The following is a 21,959-nucleotide window of genomic DNA, read 5'->3' as shown; positions in this document are numbered from 1 at the left end:
CAAGTCCTGGGATCAAAGGTTTGCACATGCACCACCACACACAGCCTAAGAATTGTTTTAATTATTGCTAGATATTTTTTCTCAGGTTTAATTACTTAAACTCTGAAGTTTATAAGTATCATTTTTCTTCACAAATTTTCATAATGTGTATGCCTTTTAAAAAATGTAAAGATTTCACTATTTTTATTTTTTAAGTGTGTGAGTGTTTGCCTATATATGTGTATGTATGTGTCCCACATGCATGCCTGGTGCCCAAGGAGGCCAAAAGAGGGCGTTAGATTTCCTAGAGTTGTCTTTGGAGGGTTGTGAGCCACTATGTGGGTGCTGTGAACTGATGCTGGTCTTTTGCAAGGGTACAAAATGCTCTTAACCTTTGAGCCATCTTTCCAGACTCCCAGGATTATTTTATTTGTATATATCTAAGTGTGTCTGTGTATGTACACATCCATGTTAGTGCCCATGGAAGCCAGAAGAGGGCACGAGCCCCCTGGAGCTGAAACTATAGGCACTTGTGTGTTGCTGGTATGGGTGCTGGGAACTAAACTCAGTTCTACTCATTCTGCATGAGTAGCAAGTACTATTAATTGTTGAACCATCTCACCAACCCCAATACATTGTTTACCTTATTTATAGTTACTGTTAGGTTATTTAATTTACTATTGAAATATGCTGAACTTTCCCTAAAAGCTGTGTCTGAAATAAAACTTGAATTTATTTCCATTGCAGAGTTACTTGAAGTACAGAGTAAATGTTGCTCATTTAACCTGTTAAAAGGCTTTGGAATTAATTTTATGTTTATAGTATGACCATAGATTTATGTTGAGTTTTTGAAGAATGAAACCATTACTTTGTTTTACTGGTAAATTCATGCTTAATGAGTCATCCCTTGTCATTTATGAAAGGAAACTAGCGTTCCATTGTGAAAGCTAGAATTGAGTTAGTCAACCAGAAGCCAGCCTCTGACTGTTTCCAGATGCTTGCTCTTCCTTTCCCTGCAGGGTTTGGATGCAGCTCTCAGTCTTACCTCAGCCAGGAATTTGCTAAGCTTGCCTTTTCCTCCATATCCTTTCATTATGGCTAGATAGAGCCATGCTGAAGTCCGTTTGATGATTCCCCGTCATGATAGTTAATCAGAAAAATATGGACAGAAACTCCTGAGCTAAACACAATTGAAAAGGCAAAACTGGAGTCGCTTCAGGCTTTTTTTTTTTTTCCACGTTCTATGGACTTTGAAAATGACCTTGGTTCCGAATTCATTTCCTCCTGTGAGTGAGCAAGCACTGTCTTCCCCAGCTGTTTGGTGTCCTCCCAACACCTGACCCCCTGACACCACTTCAGACCTCTGTTAGGAAAGCTAGGTGGCGTGCCCAGGCTGCAGTAGGGTGCTTGCTGTGACCGGTAGCCAGTCCAGTTTTCTTAGAAGAGCCCGGTCAGTAAAGGTGATGGCTGACCCTTTAAGTATGTGAAGCCTTTCTGACTTACCTTTCCTTTCCTTGAGAAATGAAGCTGGAGGGAAGAAACAAACATAGAGTAATCATACATCGTCCCTCTCTTTGTTCCCACTCGAGTCTTCGTGCATCTTACCAGTGTGGATGCTAGGCAGAAACGGGTTCCTCTGCAGTGTAGGGAGTTCATTGATAGCCAATAGTCCTAACTGTCCAGCTCCTTGATTCTTCTCCAGTTGGTTTTCTTTCCAGCCTTCTCCAACCTAACCATGACTCCTGAAAGTGTATGACGGAAGGCTTGGACTGGAGCATATTGTATTGTTTTAAGTAATGGCCTTCTGGTTGTATTTTCTTCCTTCATTGGGACATGTAAGCCGCTGGAGATGCCTTTTCTGTTGCCACGTGTTTCATTACTGAGCTTTACAGTCTGCACTCCTGTGTTTTCTGTTAATATTTCATACATTCTGAAAGGTTTAGTAATTTTCCACGACCTAAAGTGTACTCTTTGAATTAATTTTATTCAGTGGATGTAGCTGTAAATTCTGTTCCATACATAGTTATACACCAAACACTCAAATGCTGGGGACACAAACGGAAGTCCTAATCCATAACGTACTTTTCAGTATGTAGAGAGGAAAGCAGCTTGATGATTTTGCAATATAATAATCCCATAGATACTACTGATACTTTTTCTGTCTTTTTCTGAGACGGTCTTTCTAGGTGTCACAGTCTGGCCCCAAGGCTCATGAGTGCTGGGATTACAGGCCCCACATCACTCATGTTTTTATAGGAGCAAGAGTAGACGTCGCATAGTTCAGAGGACAGTTCATGGTCAACAAACATACCCCAACGGAAGTCAGACTTGAGTTTCAAAGAAATCTAGAAGCTGAACAAAAGGCCCATTAGCCAAAGCGTGACAGGAAGGAACAAGGTGAGGTATGTCATGTTTGAAGAGCTTACATGTGAAGCAGAGATTGAGAGGCGATAAAGGTAGAGGGATCAGAGGCCTCCCTCCTCTCCCCAGAAATAGTACCATGGTAAAGAGCTCACATTTCATCCCTTAGGAAGTGGGGAGCTTCTGACCCAGCATTTAGTAGGGAACATAGGATTGGGTGCTTGTTTTTTGTGGGTTAGCCTCATAGCTCTATAGAAAATAGCTGTTATGTATAGATGTAGAACAGATCCCACAGAAACCTAGTAGCTAATGTCATTCTTATCTTCTAGTCTCTGTAGCTCAGGAGGCTGTGGGCATGGCTAACTGGGAGTTCTCCCAAGGCAGCAATCACGTTGTCAGCCTGGGCTGCAGTCTTTGCAGGGTCAGCTGAGAGAGAAGCCACTTCAGCCTCCCTCAAGCAGCTGCTGATAGTCTTCTGTTGTTTGGGGCTAGTGGACTGGATTCTAGTTCCTCTCCAGAGGTGTCCCTTCTTCTCTTGACCAATGGGCCTCTTAGGAAAAGAGCTCACAATATGGCAGCTGTGAGGTAGCAAGTGAGGGTGAAAGAAGCTAGGTCAGAGGCCAGGGTGTTGATGCTAATCAGGAAGCTGATTTCATCACTTGTCATACTCTGTCCATTAGTAGCAAGTTGTTAGGTCTCCCTCCCCCCCAACCACATTTTAGGGGTAGATGACATGGGAACATGAATCCCAAGGGTCTCGGGAGCCATCTTTGAAGCTGCCTGCCAGGCGGATTTAGGGCAGTAAGATTAGATGCCAAGGAGCCCTTTGGGGGCTAATGTAATAATCCAGGTGAATGATCTGGAAATCACTGTGGCTGTGGAGTAGGATGAACTAGTTACAAACTCTCTTGGGTGTAGGATCAGGACATTTCATTAGTAGATAGAGCATGAAGGCTCTAGGGTTAAGGAGGAGTCACAGATGATATTTAATTCTTCATTTTTGTAGCTGTCTTACTAAACAAATACGTTTTCCTTGAGTATGACTGAAAGTCCTGTCCAGGTTGAAAATGCCATCCTCTCTGCTCCCTCGCCTCCATGCTTAGTAAACTGGCTTGTCCTCAACCTGGCTACCACTGTGTGCTCCCCTATACTGTACGATCCCAGTTATTCCTGTCTGTTGAATCTCCTCTGTCTTTGTTCCCATTGCTGTTCTTTTTTACTCAAGAAATCATTCTATACGTAAAAGTTGGAAACACACTTCTAATTCTTTTTCTGTGTCCTTTTCTTTAATCTAGATTCTAAAATGCCTGCTATCTGTGTGTCTGTCCATTATTCAGCCAACACTTATCACGGGCATACTTGGTGACCAGCACTTTACTAGGCACCTTGGGAATATGATGGTGAGCCAGACAATGCCCCTGTTCCTTTGGTCTGCGTTAGTAGTTGCTCTTCCTTCTCATCTGTCAGAAATAGCAGGAATCCTTTAGGCACAGTTCCGACTATGATGGTGAGCCAGACATTGCCCTGTTCCTCTTGGTCTGCAGTAGTATCTCTTCTCGTGTTAGAAATATCATGAATCCTTAAGGCACAGTTCCATTGCTACTTTGCTGGGAGGTGCTTTGAGATCACAGGCCTGAATTCCCGTGGTCCGCACCCCCTGCAGATGCTTCCAAGACAACTCCATATTTGCCATTTAGAGATTGCATAAGGTTGAAAGTGAGCAGTGGCTTCAGTTGTTAAGAGCCATGAAATTATTTCTGATCTCTTCCCCTGGTCTGTAGCCAGCAGTGGAACAGAGTGTCACCCCCTGACTTACTGGAGTCATGTGCAGAGCTTTGCAGAGCTGTAGATAGTGGACCTTCCTTAGATATGCCGGTTCATCATGCCAAAACTAAAAGCAAAACGAGCTCCACGGTGAATTTGGTGACTAGCCAGGCTAGAGGGTGTTGCACTAGCATCACCCTCAGCATTGTGCTGTTCGTTTTGTTTCAGCACAGTCATCCAAGTGACCTAAAGCAATAATTCGGATGTTTGTGAAGATCACCTGTGTCCATAGTGACCTTTGCACCCACTTCCTAGAGGAGTCCTCATCCATCTGTGGGAGTAACCAGGCTGCTCTGTATTTTAAATAATGAAAATATGACTGAGAGGGCTGGGGGGAGGGGAGGGCGGCGGCATGGCTTAGCAGTTGTGAGTACTTGCTGCTCTTGCAGAGAACCAGAGTTTAGCTCCCAGATCCTACATTGGGTGACTCACAGCTGACAGCCCCAGGGGATCTGATGCCCTCTTCTAGTCTTCTCAGATATCCACAGGCACAGGTGCATGAGTACTGTGCATACACACACGCTTCTTTTTGAGCTATGACTGGTAAATAAATAACCAGATTTAGAAATAGTAGATAGGCCGGGCAGTGGTGGTGCACGCCTTTAATCCCAGCACTCGGGAGGCAGAGGCAGGTGGATCTCTGTGAGTTTGAGGCCAACCTGGGCTACAGAGTGAGTTCCAGGAAAGGCACAAAGCTACACAGAGAAACCCTGTCCTGGAAAAAAAAAAAAAGAAGAAGAAATAGTAGATAAATCAATGAATACATTAGTGGATATATTCTCTCTAGATCCTTTACTCAATAACTTTCTGAATCTATAAGAAATTTGGAACAAAGACCAGTAGATTATTTTTTTCTGAAATTCTATTAAATCATACTCTGTACTTTAAGGAAGTGTAGTATTACCATCTTGCAGACAGGGATTTTTTTTTTCCAAATAGAGATTATTAAAGCATGGCTTAATAAGTTTTTTTTTTTCCTTTAGTGTTATTCCTCTTTTAAGAGAGTCTGTTGGAATATTAATGCAGAGAACTCCTCCCTCGTTGGAAAATACACTTCCCCAGTGCTATCAGAGGGTAAGATTGGCAAACTTTTGGAGTGTATGTTGTTTCCAAACTGTTAGGATTTTCATCTTGTATAAATATGGGTGGTATGTGCATATAATTTAATCTTTCTTCCAAGACTGCATGGTGACCATGAATGTCATTCATATAAACCCAAGTAAACTCATTAGAAAGTAATGAGTTTACTAAATTTTATTAAAGAAAATGTGTGTACTGTCCATGTCTAGAAATTGAGCTATTAAAAGAAATAGAATCTGTTAACTAATGAAATAAGCATATATTATAAGCATATAACTGTTTTATTTACTGTTCTATTGCTGTGAGAGACATCATGACCAAAGCAACTCTTATAAAAGAAAGCATTTAATTGGGGGCTTGCTTGTACTTTCAGAGGTTTAGTCTGTTTCATTATGGCAGGAAGCATGGCGGCAGGCAGGCATGGCGCTAGAACAGTAGCTGAAAGCTACATCCTGATCTGCAGGCAGAGGGACAGACAAACACACACATACACACACCTGGGCCTGCTGTGGTCTTTCGAAACCTCAAAGCAGCCAGGCAGTAGTGGCGCACACCTTTAATCCCAGCACTCAGGAAGGAGGCAGAGGCAGGCGGATCTCTCTGAGTTCGAGGCCAGCCTGGTCTACAGAGTGAGTTCCAGGACAGCCAGGGCTACACATAGAGAAACCCTGTCTCAAAAAGAAAGAAAGAAAGAAAGAAACCTCAAAGGCCTCACCTAGAGACACACCTCCTCCAACAAGGCCATACCTCCTAATCCTTCCCACACCCTGGGGACTAAGCATTCAAACATATGAGCCTATGGGGACCATTCTCATTCACACCACCACACCAGTGTATTTAAAAATGTCTATTTCTATGCATATGCATGTGTTTCTGTGTATGTATGCCACATGTGTGGGTGTCTTTTGAGGACAGAGGAGCATCAGAGCCCCTGGAGCTGGAGTTCCGGCAGTTGTGAGCTGCCTGACGTGGGTGCTGGGAACTGAGCTCCAGTTCTCTGAAGAGCAGCAAGTACTCTTAACTGCTGAAACCATCTCCGCCACCTTCTAGATGATTCTGTTTGTTATGTTTTATTTTGTTTTGTTTTTGTGGTGTTCACTGTGTATCAGATCCTCTTCCAAAACACTAGAGACAAATGGTGAACAAAGAAAGACACTGTGCTCTCATGGAGCTCACGGTCTAGTGGGCACAAACATGTTAAGTGATGTTAGTGATACGAAAATGTCAGTGATGTGCACTGTGAGAAATGAAATGAGAATGTGGTAGATGTGGATGGCTACATCAGATTCAGCAAGGAAACTATATCCAAGGAAACCGAAACCCTGATGGCCAGAAGTGTCCAGGCATATACAAATCCTTAAGAAGAATGTTCCAGAATGCACACACACACAAAACCACTAATGGGAGGCAGCTATGACTGGAACTAATTTAGTGTATTTGGAGACTAGCAAAACAGGTTTTGTGGCTGCAGCATGATAAATAAGGGGGAAAGTGATTGGCAGGTTGGAAAGAAGGCAAGGACCAGATGTTAGGAGGTCTTGGTCATGTTAAGGGGCTTAGACTTCACTCTCAGTGGGAAGATCTGGAATGCTTTGGCGCAGTGGGAATGTAATGAGTTTAGTGCTTTAACAAGATTGTCCTATGTAGAGAGCATGTTTTACAAGCTGGCTCAGACTTCTGTCATTGGCAGCAAGATGGAGGCAAATACATATTTGGGATGTGTTTTTAGAGGTTTGCATTAGTGAAGGGGAAAGGGTGCTGTCTCACAGCTTGGTGTACGGTAATGCTGCTGTGGAGGTTGAGACGAGGGTGAGAAGTGTTGGAGAGCAGGAAGTTAGTTCCAAATAAGACTCTGTTGATAATACATTCAGACATTTAGGGAGGATGACAGCTAAGTAGCACATCTGGCATTGTGGCACTGATTAGGACTGATAAGATTGAAAGTCAGGCCAGGAAGTAGCTCAGGAGTAGAGTGCTAGCCAGCATGTGCAGGCCATGCGTCAGGTTCTCGGGGGAGGGTGGGGACATGAGGACAGAGGAATGTCTGAAGCATTGGGAAGGCATGTGGTGACCCTGGGAGAGGACAGAGTTCTGCTCTCTTGGCTCTGTTTTCACCTCCAAATGCAGAGCACAGGTGGAAGAGCCGGAGAAGGAATTAGGGGAGCTGCAAAATCAGAAAACGGAGAGTGGTCATCTCACTGTCATACTTCTTCTTAACTGCGTGTGCTGTGTTTTGTCCATTTGTGTAGGTATTCAAAAGTATATCTTTAATAAATGTCCCTCTGGCCCATTAACCTTGTCAATGGAATGAATTCTATCACTTCTAAGTCTGTGTTGATTCCTGGCCTTTGTTTCCTCCCCCTTTTTCTGTGGTCTACATACTTTGTCATACTTTGTCCTGCTTTGTAACCCGGCTGTACTTAAACACTTCTCTGATCCACGTGTGAAATGAGAACTTCCCTCTAGTTCCCCTCAGATGTCGCTACAGATTTTGATAAGTGTTCGTTCATTCTCTTTCTCCAATCTGTCTCAATGTCACCGGAACACGAGTACTCCATAGGCATTTGTCCCAGCATCCCTTTTTTCTGATTTGCCTGATAGTTATATGTAGGTAGGAGGGGCTGTCTTGATCTTGATGCTGACATCTGGCCTGTGTTTCAGGTGCAGCAGTTACAAGGAGTTTACAGCTTACAGGAACAGCACTTCTGGACTCTCTGTTCTGATGTTTACGTTGGGACCTTGAAGCTCATAGTCGCCCCTGATGCTGATGCCAGGTGGATCTTAAGCCAAACACATAATATTTTTACTCAGGTATGACTTGTTACAAACCTCTTTTAAGAGTCTTATGTTTCTCTACATCTGCTAGCTTTAAAAATCCTATGTTTAACATGTCAAATATTGATGCTACTGAAGGAAAAGAGCAGGAAACATTGCTCTCCAACGTGAGTCAACATTTGGAAGGCCTTTAAAAGTTCTTAACTATCTTCTTTCTTTCTTTTATTTTATTTTATTTTTTCCAGTGCTGGGTATTGACTCAGGGCCTTCTACTTCAGTTAGTATTGTTGAATGGAGTCTAGGCAGTCCTCTAAGCAGAATTACTTTTCTGTGATGTATGTGTCACTGGTTATATATTTCTCTTTCTCTCCCTCACATCTTCAGACATGAATATAATATGCAGTCTAGTTAAATTCAAGGCATTACAGAAATTAGAGATTCTGCCTCCTGATGAGAGACACACATGCTTAGGTTCCTTATGAATGAATTACTGACAGATCTAATGTTAATTAGGATTTACATAATCCCAATCTTAGATGCAGTTAAGACTCTGCTGTACAGTGTGCTGGTACCACTTGCTCAGAATTTTAACAGCTTTTTGAGAGACATAGTATATAAATTGTCTCATCTCTATAAATGTGCTTCATCGTGGCTTTCTTAATGAAGCCTTGGAGGTCTATGCAGTCTATCTGAATACTTCTCACTGTTCCATGTTTCAGGGACAAAGGAGAGGGACATGGCAGTAACCTTCTGCTTACTGCCCTCCCCAGACCACAGTCCTCTCCTTTACCCTGTGTCTTCTCCGAGTGCTGCGCCCCTCCTCGGAGTGGCCTCTGTGAGCCCCCTTCTAGCACACCCTGCACACCTGCACACTCCCGGCTTTGTCGTTGACTCACAGCTCTCTCTGTAAAAAGGAGTGTTGCAGCTTCTCGTTTGAGAACCGCAGGAGCACGGCAAGGCTTCCAAAGTCTTAACCCTGCCTGCCTTTGGAAATGGCTGAATTTGAATGTGCCTTCAGCTGCCACTTCTGTTTCAGAAACGATATTTGAGCTTGGAATATTTAAAGCCGTTTATCAGTGAAGGTCCTGACTAGTTGATTTCACTCCTTGTAGCTACCAGGGATTCTCTTTGAGGCTTGCTGTAAAGGTCATCAAAGCCCTTCCCCACGCCACCGGGGAGTAGGGGTCACATTCTAAAGTAACTTTTATTTACACTTAGTGATTCTAAAGGGGTTTTTTTTTTTTTTTGTTTTGTTTTTTGTTTTTTTTTTTAGTGCTCACATACCAGAATAGAATATTTAAATAATTTATTTCCTTTTCTGCTTATGCAGTGGTAATGTGTGTCCTTGAAGCATGAGCAAATGTCAGGGCTTGCTGTAACAGATTTCACTTCATGAAAGTAAATTTTTAAATTACTTTGTGTTTTAAGTTACATCTTACGTAGAACTCTCACTTATCAAAATGAAACCTAGTTGACTGCTTTTTCGAGGGGGGCAAAAATGATCACATACAGTGAGATGTCTCAGCAGCTGAAGGACCTCGCTGCCAAGCCTAATGACCTACCTCACATGATGGGAAGAGAAAATTGACTCCCCTGACCTCCACAAGCACCCCACACAAAATGAGTAGATGTAAAGTAAATGAATCCACTTTTTAGACTGGCGCTGACTCTGTAGTAAGTGTCTATTCTTGGTTCTGAAGGAGGACTCCTGCTGCTGAGGTGACTGTGTGTTTGGTGTCTTTCTTCCCGCTGACCCTGAGTGAGAATGTAAGGGGTGGGCTTGGTTACAGACATTTTCATGAAAGCTTGCGTTAGGTAACTTTAAACGGAAAGAAACAGAAATCAGACAGTTTGAAGTTTCTATTTAGTTACGTGGTCTACATCTGTGTGGATTTAGAACTGTGTGGCCTTGTCCTTTGATCGTTTTCCAGAGTCACCGATTTCTCTTCAGCTGCTAAAGACAGGCTCGTGTGGGAGTGTGGGAGAGGGGAGGGAGTTGCTGGAAGTCACTTGGGGGCTCGTACTCCTTCAGGAATAGTAGTGAGTGTAATCCAGTGTGGACCGTCCAAGTTGTCTTGTGCAGCCAAGTCTTCCTCAGTGGCCATGCAAACTAATGGTTTGAAATGAATGATCAGTTGATAACTGGAGAAACAGAAAGTGAGACTCTGGGTTAGAAGCAATGCAATAGTTTATGGCTTTTGTTTAAACTGGCCAAGATCACTTGTTAATGGTGTACGTCACAATTATGGTTGTAGCCTTAATGTACTCTGTTTTATTAGCAATAGTATTTGAAGAAAAATTCTTAAATATGTTCAAAGAAAGATCTCGAATGTACTTGAGGTTCATTATCCCCCTCCATTCCTTAAAGCACAAGAACCAGCCAGACCACTGCACATTCTCTCCTGGCAGAGCCCTGCTCAGTTTCCCAGTTGGCTCTCCCGCTAGGGCAGTTAAGTCCTGAGCCCCCGGCATCCTGAGCCCCCGGCTTCCTGAGCCCCCAGCTTCCTGTCTTTTGTGCTCTGTACTCTGACCTGAAAATAGACGTGAACAGTATATCCAGGAAGGAATCAAAAAGCCTCCTCCCAAACACAAGTCAGGGTCCCTAAAATACAGAAACCCCCCGCCTCCTCCAGCCCCTGTGTTCGTAATCCCCCTTTCTCTGACCGGCAGCATCATCCAGGCTTGTGCTCTCTGCTTGAGTGGTATGCACAGAAGAAAGGGTCATGTTCCCTTCTCTAAGTAGGTTTCTGGTTTCCTCCCCTTCCAACCCTCTTTTTTTTTCTTTTTGTAATGGGCTTTAATGTTTATTGGGTATTGATTTTGTTTGCCTGCTCTGCAGACTTTTCCTTAGCCGTTTTTCTCACCTTCCTTTATCACATGTACCTAAAGTCCAGGAGGCTAAGTAGACAGCTATGGGATCTTATGTATCCCTAGGTCTGCTGTTTCCATTAAACCATATGATCTGTGTGTTCATTGGCTGGTTGGTAGTAGCGGACACAATAATGATGGCCGCAGCGGCGGCAACACTGGCACTTCCTGAGAGCCCGCAAGGTGTCAGTTACAGTGATAGGGATTAACGTGTTTGTGACCACAGGCGGTTTACAGAAAAAGACGCCAGATCTGGTTTCTTTCTTTTTCCTTGTGTTTGTTTTGTGATGTTAAGTCAGCACTGAGCTGTATCCCCAGTTCTTGGTTCTTCTCACTGGCTGTGTCATTAAGTAGCCCAGGCTGGCCTTGAACTTGCTCTGTAGCTAGGGCAGCTTCAGAGTTACAGGCTTCCTGCCCCTGCCTCTGTTTCAAGAGCACTAGGATAACAGGTGTGTCGTAATAACCAGTTAGACTGTTATTCTTGACTTAAAATTTAGTCATATTTACTTACATTTCATTAACTCTGTAGTATCTCTTGTGGAAGAGAAAGATAGTTTGGCATGACTTCATTTTACATTTTTTTTAAAAAATTATATGTGTAGGTGTTTTGCCTGCATGTATGTCTGTGCATCATGTGTGTGCCTAGTGTCAGCAAAGGCCAGAAGAGGACATCAGATCCCTGGAACTGGAATTACAGATGGTTATGAGCCACCATATGGGTGCTGGGAATTGAACCTGGGTCCTCTGGAAGAGCGAGCAGTGCTCTTAATCTCTGGGCCATCTTCCTAGCCCCCCCCCTTTGCATTTCAAAGGAATAAAGATTAACATGTTCAGTCAAAACCTCAAGCAAAAATGAATCTATGGCTTTGGTCCAAGAGAATACCAGTAAAACAACCATTTCTGCAGTCATATTCCTGTTGGTTTTTCTGACTCTAACTTCTTTCTTGGCGCTATCCCGAGCCGAGCCCGTAGCACCAGGCTAACTTTTGGGGTGGAGACAGGGCAGTGAACTGAGGGTTAAAATGACTAGCCATCCTTCCCATTAAAGAAGGCGCAGACCACTGGGATAGCTGTCACGTCTTCCTGTCGGGAAAGCCTAGATCTCTTTGTGTCAGGCATTGGTCACTGGCCAGAAGATTCTTTGGAAATTTGGCTTTCTCTTTACTCTGAAGGAGATTGGGATGAACATGGGAACTGGAGAAGCAAGCTGCCCGGCCCACTGGGACAGGTGGATGCAGCAAATGACTTCTTTATCTTTGCTGTTGGACTGAGCTTTTGTGGAAAGCTGCTATCCCCTCAGGGACTGATATCAGATTGAGTAATTAACTCATGATTATGCAAAGATAATTTATCTAGCCCTTTGTTTTTCTCTCCCCTCTTCATTGCCTTGGGCTACTCATTTCTTATTACTGTCTTCCCCGTGCTAAGACTGGGGTAATGAAAACGGCAGGCAATAAAAAGGAGCCCAACTGTTTTGCCCATTTTACTTTCATTAGCAATTTTGTTTAAGAAGGAAAGATATTAAACAATATGTTTGGGCAACATTTTTACTTTCTATTAAGATTACACATAGACGATCCCAGAGCCATCTGGGTTGAGTAAATCAACTCATATCCTTGCAGTAAATCAGAATAATTTATAATAACAGCCTTTGTAGCGAGTGAAATTTTTTTCTCATATTATTCACACATGCTCTTGACAACAGTGCCCACTCTAGGGAAGCAGGTTTATTAACTACTTGTTAAATATTAGATGAGCATATAACACTCCCGCAAATCAGTAGCACTGATTTCATCAACACTATTTCGGTGAGGAGAACTGGGCTTAGGTTTTCCTTTGTGGGTAAAGATCATACAAATGCTAAGTTCCTCCCTACAAGCCTGTCAGCCAAAGGGAAGTAGAAACAAGGTCACTTTTCTGTAAGTTAAATAGCAAAAGTTGTAGCTTGTCATGGGAAGGCTTTTGCAGGAAGGCAAAAAGCGTATTTTCTGTGCTGACAACCTAGGGTCTGTCTACTTTTTTATTATACTGGAATAGGTCCTAAAGCTAGCTTAGGCATTCATCAGTATTGCACAGAACCTTTCCACCTGAGTTCCAGAAAAAAATGAGCTGTAATAGAAATGAGGGGTGTTTTGAGGAGCCCAGTGTTACTGTTCTAAGGTCACATTAATACCTCTTTATCCCCTGTTGAGAACCTGTCCTTATAAAGTAATGGCAAGAGCATTCTTGTTTCTTTCTTTTTTTTTCCCTGCTTCTATTTAAAAGTAGTTTGTGCTTGAAAGAAAGAAATTAATAGGATTTTAATTCATTCAGTAATATTTATTAACCTCTTGCTGTGTGTCAGATATTACCGAGGTTCTGGGAGTCTGGAATGCAAAAGAAGACAAATATGTTTCTCTTGGAGAGATTACATTATAGTGGAAGAACAGAAATGATAAACTGACTGAATAAGTAATCTTTACGATCTTAAGTGGCAGTGTAGGTGTGTCTGGAGTGTCTGGTCCTGGGCTGACCTGACAAAGTGGCAGGGATTTGGGTGAGGGTAGAAGGAGACTGGGCTGTCTGAAGTATCCCTAAGCGGTCTTTGTTTTTCCCCTCTGGCATTACATCTGACAACTGGTGTTTTCTTCTCTTGTCCTTCCCTCTTCTTCCTGTCCAGGCCCTGATAGAATATAAACTGTGAAGACAAGGCTATTTTGTCAGGTTTTTCCCCCTTTTGTATTCCTAAGTGAGAGGCTATTGCTTGGAAAGCAATAAATGCAAGAGTAAATACTTATTGGATTAAAAAAGTAAATGCAGCCGGGCAGTGGTGGCGCACGCCTTTAATCCCAGCACTTGGGAGGCAGAGGCAGGTGGATCTCTGTGAGTTCGAGGCCAGCCTGGGCTACAGAGTGAGTTCTAGGACAGGCACCAAAGCTACACAGAAAAAAAGAAAAGTAAATGCATTTTGTAAGGGTTGTGTAAGACGAATCTTAAAAGGTCTTATTAAATAAAAAAAAAAATCCAGAGCCATATAATGGGGTAAAAATGAAAGATCAGAGAAGCAGAACAAGCCACAGCTAACCTTATCTCGCCAACTTCTCAGCTGATCCTGTTTCCTCAAACTGGAAGCTTCTGAGTCTTCATCTGAATTGATCTCAGCTGAACTGCTGTTAAAAGCCTAAAAGCTTAAAAGCCTCTAGTTCTTGGTCCTCACACCTTATATACCTTTCCTGCCACCACTTCCTGGGATTAAAGGAACCATGCCTGGCTCTGTTTCCAATGTGGTCTTGAACTCACAGAGATCCAGATGGATCTTTGCCTCTGGAATGCTAGGATTAAGAGTGTATGCCAGCACTGTCTGGCCTCTATGTCTAATCTAGTGGCTGTTCTGTTCTCTGACCCCAGATAAGTTTTATTAGGGTACACAATATATTGGGGGACATAATATATCACTACAGAGTTGTGAGGACAGACCTCACTGATGTCTTCATAGGGATGTGATGAGAACATCTTCTGTAGCAAGTCTTTCTCTGTACCACCAGCTCCCAAATAACAACATGTAGACTTTTTATTAATTATGAAAGCTTGGCCTTAGCTTAGGCTTGTCCCACTGGCTTTTATAACTTAAATCATCTCATTTTAATCTACATTCTGTTGCATGGCGTCTCTCCATGCTGTTGATGCTGCTTTCTCCATGTCTGACTCACAACCCCACCTGTTTTCCTCTCTGAATCCTCTCTGTTCCCAGAAGTCCCGCTTAACCTCTTCCTGCCTAGCTATTAGCCATTCAGCTCTTTATTGAACCAATCACAGTGACACGTCTTCACACAGTGTAAAGGAATAACTCCGCAACAGCCATGTGGCTGTCGTAAGGAGCAAAGTTCACAGGAAGGCTGTATAGCTAAGGGGAGTAAACAGAGGAGGAGGAGGAGGAGGAGGAGGAGTGATCAGTGAGATCAATGGCAAGTCAGGAGCCACATTCCACAGCAGCGTGGTGGCCATTGTACAGACTAAGGGAGATCGGCTGTTGAGTGGTTGGAGGCAGAGAGGGACACTTGTCCTTGTAGTTAGTATTCTGAGAATAAACAGGAATGTGAAAGCCAGGCAAGGGGCATTGATAACATCTAGACAAGAGTTGATGGTGGCGAGGGTGGGTTCAAAGTGATGGAGATGATGTAAAGTGGTCAAATTCTGGTTTGGATAATATTTTGGACGGGAAGCCACCAAGTTTTGCAAGTAGATTGGATATTGGATGTGAGAAACAGAAAGAGGTTTAGAAGGAGCAGAACTGAGGGTAGGTCAACTGGTGTGATGGGAAGAAAGAGTACAGTGGCCCTGTGCTGCTTCTTGGATACCCCCAACAATGTCAAGTTCCAATGTAAGTGGTAGGTGCAAGCTCCAGTCTGGACATACAAACCTGGAGGTATGAACACATGCAAAGGTTGACTTACAGTCTGGCTGTAAGAGGAGACCATTAGAGAACAAGTATAGATTACAAGGACTAAGCTTTTTGTCAGCGGTTATTGCTCAATTATAGAAGAAACAGTGAAGGAGACTAACCAGTGAATATTCTCGGAAAGTGTCACAGGGAAAGTGTTTGGCACGAGGAGACTGGTGATATGTATTATTCCTGATAATCAGGACTGTGGGATGGTCTGAGCAGTTTGGAAGTTGCTTGACAGATAGTTGTAGAAAGTGGTGAGATGTAAAATGAGGGTTGAAATGCCTGCAAGAGCAGTGGAATTAGAGACAGTGACTGTGGACATGTTTGGGTATTTTGGCTACCCACAAGAGCAGAGATTGAGACTATCCAGGCAGGAAGGGATGCTGGGTAAAGTAAAAGATTTTTAAGGTAGAAGAAACTATAGTGTGTTTGACACTAAGAGAAATGACCCAATTGATTGAATAAAATTGATAATATAGATGAAATAGGGGGTAATTTAGAGAGCAATGTTCGTGAATAGCAAGTTCATATCCCAAACTAGAGGAACTGGCATGTAAAATAAGTAACCAGTTGCTGGTTGTGATTATTAAAAATAAGTGCCTATGTTGTCATGGGAAGAGCTAGCCTGTGGTAAGCTGGTTTTAATAGTGGCTAATCAAGCACTGTCATGTTCTCTAAACAGTGAGGGCAAATGGATATAATAGCACATGAGTAGGGCGTGTGACTTATAGCATAGAATTTTTTTTTTTCTGTAGTAGTTTGACAACTTGAAATGAAAATAGATTGTTTCTTAGAAGCAGAAGACAAAAATGATTCCATTTTCAAAGAAAAATGAGGTGGCGTTTGCTTTCTTGCCACTTTTTTAGAATGTTCATCTGTTACAGGTTTTATTACAGGTTGGTTCTAATTGTTCTCTCTAACTTTTCAGGCTGGAGTGAGGCAGCTTTATGTACAGATTGACTTTGCAGCAATGTAGTCAATGAAAAGAAATTGTTTGAGGACCAAAATTTTCCAGTACTGTACAATCCAAAGCATTGTACTACCCAGTGCTCTAAAACGGAGACGTCAACACTACATCTCGGAAGCACCCAGTAGTGCAGGTAGAGTCGGCGTGAGCTGGGGATCACAGCCGGATCCTGCCCAGACTGTGGCCTTGTGTGCTCTCCCCCCAAGCCATTCCGATTGCTAAGGTTTCTGGGTTTGTTCTGGGGTCTTGGGTTATCTCTCGCTTTTTTTTTTTCTGGGGGTTCTTGCTGATCACCTTCAGCCCATCCTATCATTACACCCAGCCAGTGAGAAATTCAGACCATGGGCCGCCAGTCTTCTGAATATCTTCACTAAAGCTGCTGGAAACCACTGCTTGTATTCCCACAAAACCAGTGTTGTTTTTACAAACAGAAGTCTGTTTTCTATGTGATGTCACAGTTGTTGATGCTCTTCAGTGTAATCATACGTTTGTAAAATTGTTTGTACCTTGCAAACTTATGAACCAAACCATATTGGGTTTTCAAAGTGCCTTTGTATCCGAAAATATATTTGCCAGCATAGAAATGTACCATTAAAGGTCATATGTATGGTTTTTTAATGGATATTCTGTAATTTGTACAAAATAAGACTTGCTAGTAACATGTATAATTGTCTTTTGTGTATTTCCAGCATAGGTTTAAGTATATTAAATTTCTTGTCTTGTGAAAAAGAACATTATTTTGCTTTATAAAAAAATTCAGTGATCACATTAAGATACTTTGTAGACTAGTTTCAAAAGTGCAGATACATTGGAAAAACTCATTTAAACCAAAAACTCTCCTCCATTACAGGTTCTAAACCCTTCACCTGTCTGTGGGAAATCCTTCAGTAGCTGTCCTCATCATTTTCATAGATTCTGATAGTGATGAGAAAAAGCACCGCAGAGTTGGCAGAAATAACTGTGACAGTGACATTTTACATCTTCATCCTCTTTTCAGGTGCCAAGTAGTACAGGGTTTTTGTTTTGTTTTGTTTTCTGATTTTGTTTGCACAAGTACAAATTACTTCCAGGAATTCTAGGACAGCATTTGATTGAGTGTGAACTGTTATCACTGTGGAGCAAATATGGTGATATAGAATTCTTTCTAAAATGGGTATCTTACAAATAGTTGGTTTTCTAGGGTCTCCAGTACTTGAAAAATAAAATTTTGATGGGCATGATGATGGACACTTTAATCCCAGCACTCAGAAGGCATGGGCAAGCAGATCTTTGGAGTTCAAGGCCAGTTTGGTCTTGCAGGACAGCCAGGGATACATAGAGACCCTGTCTTAAATAATAAATCAACCGTAATTAGAGATGACAGGTGCTTAACACTCAAGTGTTCTTCTGGAGAGATGCTGTTTGGGTGAACATTTTTTCCATTGTGCTCCATTTATCCCAGCAAAAATTCCCCTTAGTTTAAATAAGTTAATAGTTAGCAAAATTTTAAAAACCTTGAAAGGCAAAAATGAAGAGTGTAGATCAGTGACAGACACTTTATCAGTAAGGTGGCCGAATTTACTGTTGATTTTTGCCTGAGTTTTTGAGTCCCTTTTGTCCTACTTCTGACCTACAATTTATGAACTAGTCTGTATTAGGAGAGCTACAGCAGTCTCGACTGCAGCAGAATACCACACAATGCCTGTGGTGCCCTTTTTGTAAATCAAGTGGTGATTTCAAACCCTGTTTGCTTTTTGCCAGGTAGTTCTAAAGCCAAGACTCCCTGCAGTAGATTGTGTTTGATTGGAACAAATTCGGTAATCTTTTCAGGAGGGAACATACAAATGGAAATGTCCTGGTCCTGGACTGCTTTTTCATTTCTGTTCTGAGTAGTTGAGTCGGACGGATCCCAGGATATTCTGTGGGTTGGAGCACACTGCTGGAAATGAGAGGTCTAGATGAAGGCACAGACTCAGATGTGAGCCTCCCAAGCTAAACTTGGTGACTCACTGTATCGACACTGTACACATGGAGTCCACTTTGCTGCTTATAAGATTTACGGAAGTGAAGTTGTTGTTGAAATGTGTGCTTCTGTTTAACTAGACCTCAGTGCCCAATCCATGAGTGTTGCTTTTCCTTTGGTGAGGCATGGAATATGTTTGATGTGAACTAAGTTTGCACTTTGTTCCAAGAGCTTGCCAACTCATAACATTCTGCAGGTTGGCATTTACACTTTTGCTTAAATGTTGGCATACCTGTATGTACCAAAAAAAAAAAAGAAAAAGAAAAGAAAAGAAAGAAAGAAAGAAAGAAAGAAAGAAAGAAAGAAAGAAAGAAAGAAAGAAAGAAAGAAAGAAAGAAAGAAAGAAAGAAAGAAAGAAAGAAAGAAAGAAAATGTGAGCAGAAACAACCTTTCACAGAAAGAAAGCTTGTCTTCTAGTGTTCTTGATGCAGTCATAATACTAACCAGTGGTCCACTAAGAAATACTACCTGGTTATGGTAGTAAAAATAAATCAGAATACTCCTAACATTAGGCCAATATTCATTTTTAGAAAGCGAATCTGAGTATAAATTTGCCAATCTATGAATAACCAAAGTCTTTTCTCTGAATAACAAACCTGCTTTGTTCAGGGAAAGTTACCTTACCAGACAAATGTCCCCAACTAGATGTATTTTCAAAATTCCTTGTATTACTTGATGAAGAACTTGACCGAAGTGTGCGTCTTCGTGAAGGACAGTATCTAGTTACGTGTAGGTTAGTGTCCCTCTACTGCCATCCACTCCCCTTTGCAGTGGAGGCATAAGATCATAGCGACAGATGTCATTGTGATTTCCCTTTATCTAGATTCTTCAGAGCCTACACATACGTACTGGCAGCCAAAATACTGTGACTTCTATGTACCTCTGTAAAGCAGCCAAATCAATAACCCCAGTGCAGCTGATCGGAACGTCCGTGTTTTTACAGACAGTACATGGGAACCAACAAGGTGCAAATGCTGGGATTTAAGAGAACACATTACTTACCGTAGAATTGCACACCTAAGCAAAGACTGTGCTGGGAACAGTCTGTACTACCTCTCATTTTCATGAGAAACCTGAGGTCCAGAAAAGCTCTCATTTCCTTAAGATGACAGGGCTAAGTGGTGGCAAAGCCAAGGTTCGAATGCGATTATCCGATGCCCATGTCGAGAGTTCTCTCCACTGTGCTGTGCTGCTTCCCTGTGGGACCTTGCCTTTCTGTAAATGTGACTAAATATGGCTTGTCAATAAAGAACTCTGACCTCTAGTTTGGGTCCATGAAGGCACTTTATAAATGGAATGTTGTCTCAGTTTTCATACATAATTGTGAAGTTTAGATTATTTCCATAGTATTTGTTGCAGAATAAATTATAATAATTGTTTTTTTATTCTTCCAAAACCAGCTCTTGACTTGGAAAAAGGAAACAAAAATTGTACTTTAGATACTTTTAACTTGTGAGTGAATTTTTATTAATTGCCCAAGGCTCAGGCCAGTTGAATGCTGGCTTACTTTCCTAATTTTGCTTAATGTGCTGTAAATGGGTTCCTTTTAGATAGCATGCTGAGTCACAGGTCATGCCATTTCAGCCTGCCTGCCATGTTCTGTTTCAGCCATTGGAGAGCATTTTTTACTTTAAAAGTTCTCAGAGCAGAGCTGTGCAAATGGGGGACAGTAAGTGTATGGAACACATCTTTTACTTCACTCGGTCAAGTTCTGAAATCTTCATCAGAACTGCAAATATTAGGCCACTCCGTGAATATATTACCTTGGCCAAGTTAAGGTCTTTTGTTTGCTTGTCTTTCTACAAAGAGTCACCATTGTTTGAAACACATGGTTTTCCAATTCTCTGTTCTGTGAAAGACTCTCAGGATATGATTTACAGAGGCCTCCTTAATGATTCAGATCTCTACCACAGAATCAAGACAGACAGTGAAAAAATCGTCTATCAAGGGTAGCGTTTGCAGAGATACAGCAGAGAGGTGTAACTATTTAAAGGCCAAATGGCTGGGGCTCCTTTTGATGAGGTCATCTTTGGTTTATATTTGGCCATTTCCTAACTACAGATAACACAGAAAACAAGGTAGATCGTCTCTGCTAAATATTTATGTATCCGGATACTTGGTGGCTTTTTTTGTGTTCTCACATCTTTATAAAGAGAATTTTGCATGATTTTATGATTGACGGCATCTGAAAATCCAGTCCATGATTCTCACAGCACGAGGAAGGAGTCCTTATCTGGGGGAGTCTGTGGTCTGGCAGCAACTCAGTCTTTTCTGATGACTGTTTTTAAAAGACCCACCAAGTTGTAGCACATCTGTGTAGACTCCTGGAAAATCGGTGAACATTCAAGGTGCCGTTGCTATGGGAACATTTACAAACTGCCTCCAGCCTGTTTTTTCTTATGCTCTATATGTTTGCCTTATAACTTGGCCATGGAACCAAAACCATGCTGGGGAAATGGCACTAGAACTCCTTAAGTCCATTTAACAAGCAATCAGAAGAAAGTTTCATTGGAAGTCGTAGTGGAGCTGCTCACTGACAGCATTCTTTGTGCCAGCATGAAGAAGAGAGTGCCCGCCCTCAAGAACATCACTGGGGGATCATCGGCCAAAAAGCACCGATCAATCTTCAGAAGGGTGAAGTAGTATCTGATTTACACATTGCATTTTACACAAAGCTTTTCGATATGAAAGTCTGTTTCATAAATAGAAGCCTGGGCTTCCGCCACAAACTTTGAATACAAATTTGTGATTTTGACTGTGATGTTGGAAAGCACAAAAAAAAAAAAAAAAAAAAACGAAAAGAAGTCTTGTATCTCCTTTTCCGCTTTGACTCAGTGGGTTTCTGCTTACAGGCTCATGACACATGTAGTTCCCAGTCCCTCTTGGTAGACGGGAGCCATGCAGCCTGAAGGGTAGGGTCAGGGGGACGCTGGCACTCACTGCAGGGAACATCTCAGCAAGCAGCTCTGCGATCTTTGTCCAGACTGGATCTCTGTTCACTCTGTCCATTTCTCCCCAGCTAGCCTCTGAGATGCTCAATCTCTTGTCTACTTTCCATGTTGTTGGGGGTTTGGCAGAACTGAGACCGCGCTGGGGCCTTCTGGACTGCACAGGCATGATGAGGATTGTGTCGCCTCCCATGGTTTGGTGGAGAATTGCCATTGTGCCCTATCTTTTAAGGGCTGTCTACTCCCCCCGGATATTTTGTCATCCAAAACTCTTTCAGAGATACCTCTTGAAGGGGTTTCTAATGAAAACACCATTTCATGTCCCTAGAATACACTTACCATTTTTGTCTTGTTTATCTTCAAATATTTTTTGTATATTTTCTCCCCTAATTGGGAAATAATGTGACTGACAATTTGCCAGCTCCCTTCTTTACGTATTCTGAACAGGCCCACACTTCCCTTCCCTGCTCTTGATGGTTTTAAACTTGGCTAACTTTGGGTTGATTCCTTTGGTGAAAATGATAGCTTCTAAACATTTCTAAAATGTTTACATACAAGGCAAGGCTAGGTAGGAATGTCAGAGGTAAGCAACCTGGATGGTTTGAAAAAGCTGCAGTGAACTATTAGGACTTGCCCAAGTGCACTACAACAGGTCCACAATGTATGTATCTTTCACATTTTCTACTTGCGTACATTCACATATATTTTTGTTTAACCGCAATGTATTTT

The 21,959-nt window shown here is 42.2% G+C and overlaps 1 protein-coding gene across 2 annotated transcripts in view; it reads left to right on the top strand.

The window, feature by feature from the left end:
- Slc30a7 (solute carrier family 30 member 7) overlaps positions 1-21,959 on the top strand; it is a 92,423-nt gene that overhangs the window by 48,571 nt on the left and 21,893 nt on the right. Inside the window, exons 9-11 of one of the 2 annotated variants that reach the window (XM_028890149.2) lie at positions 5,148-5,238; positions 7,906-8,055; positions 16,242-17,009. In XM_028890149.2, coding sequence (XP_028745982.1) covers positions 5,148-5,238; positions 7,906-8,055; positions 16,242-16,289 — 289 coding nt within the window. In that variant the 3' untranslated portion in view covers positions 16,290-17,009. Of the gene's footprint in view, positions 1-5,147; positions 5,239-7,905; positions 8,056-16,241; positions 17,010-21,959 lie in introns of those variants that run through there. The other variant, XM_037207036.1, reaches the window with a different exon arrangement.

This window comes from Peromyscus leucopus, chromosome 6 (assembly GCF_004664715.2).
Source record: "Peromyscus leucopus breed LL Stock chromosome 6, UCI_PerLeu_2.1, whole genome shotgun sequence".
In the NCBI taxonomy this organism is placed as follows: domain Eukaryota; kingdom Metazoa; phylum Chordata; class Mammalia; order Rodentia; family Cricetidae; genus Peromyscus; species Peromyscus leucopus.
This window is presented reverse-complemented; position numbering and strand designations above follow the sequence as displayed.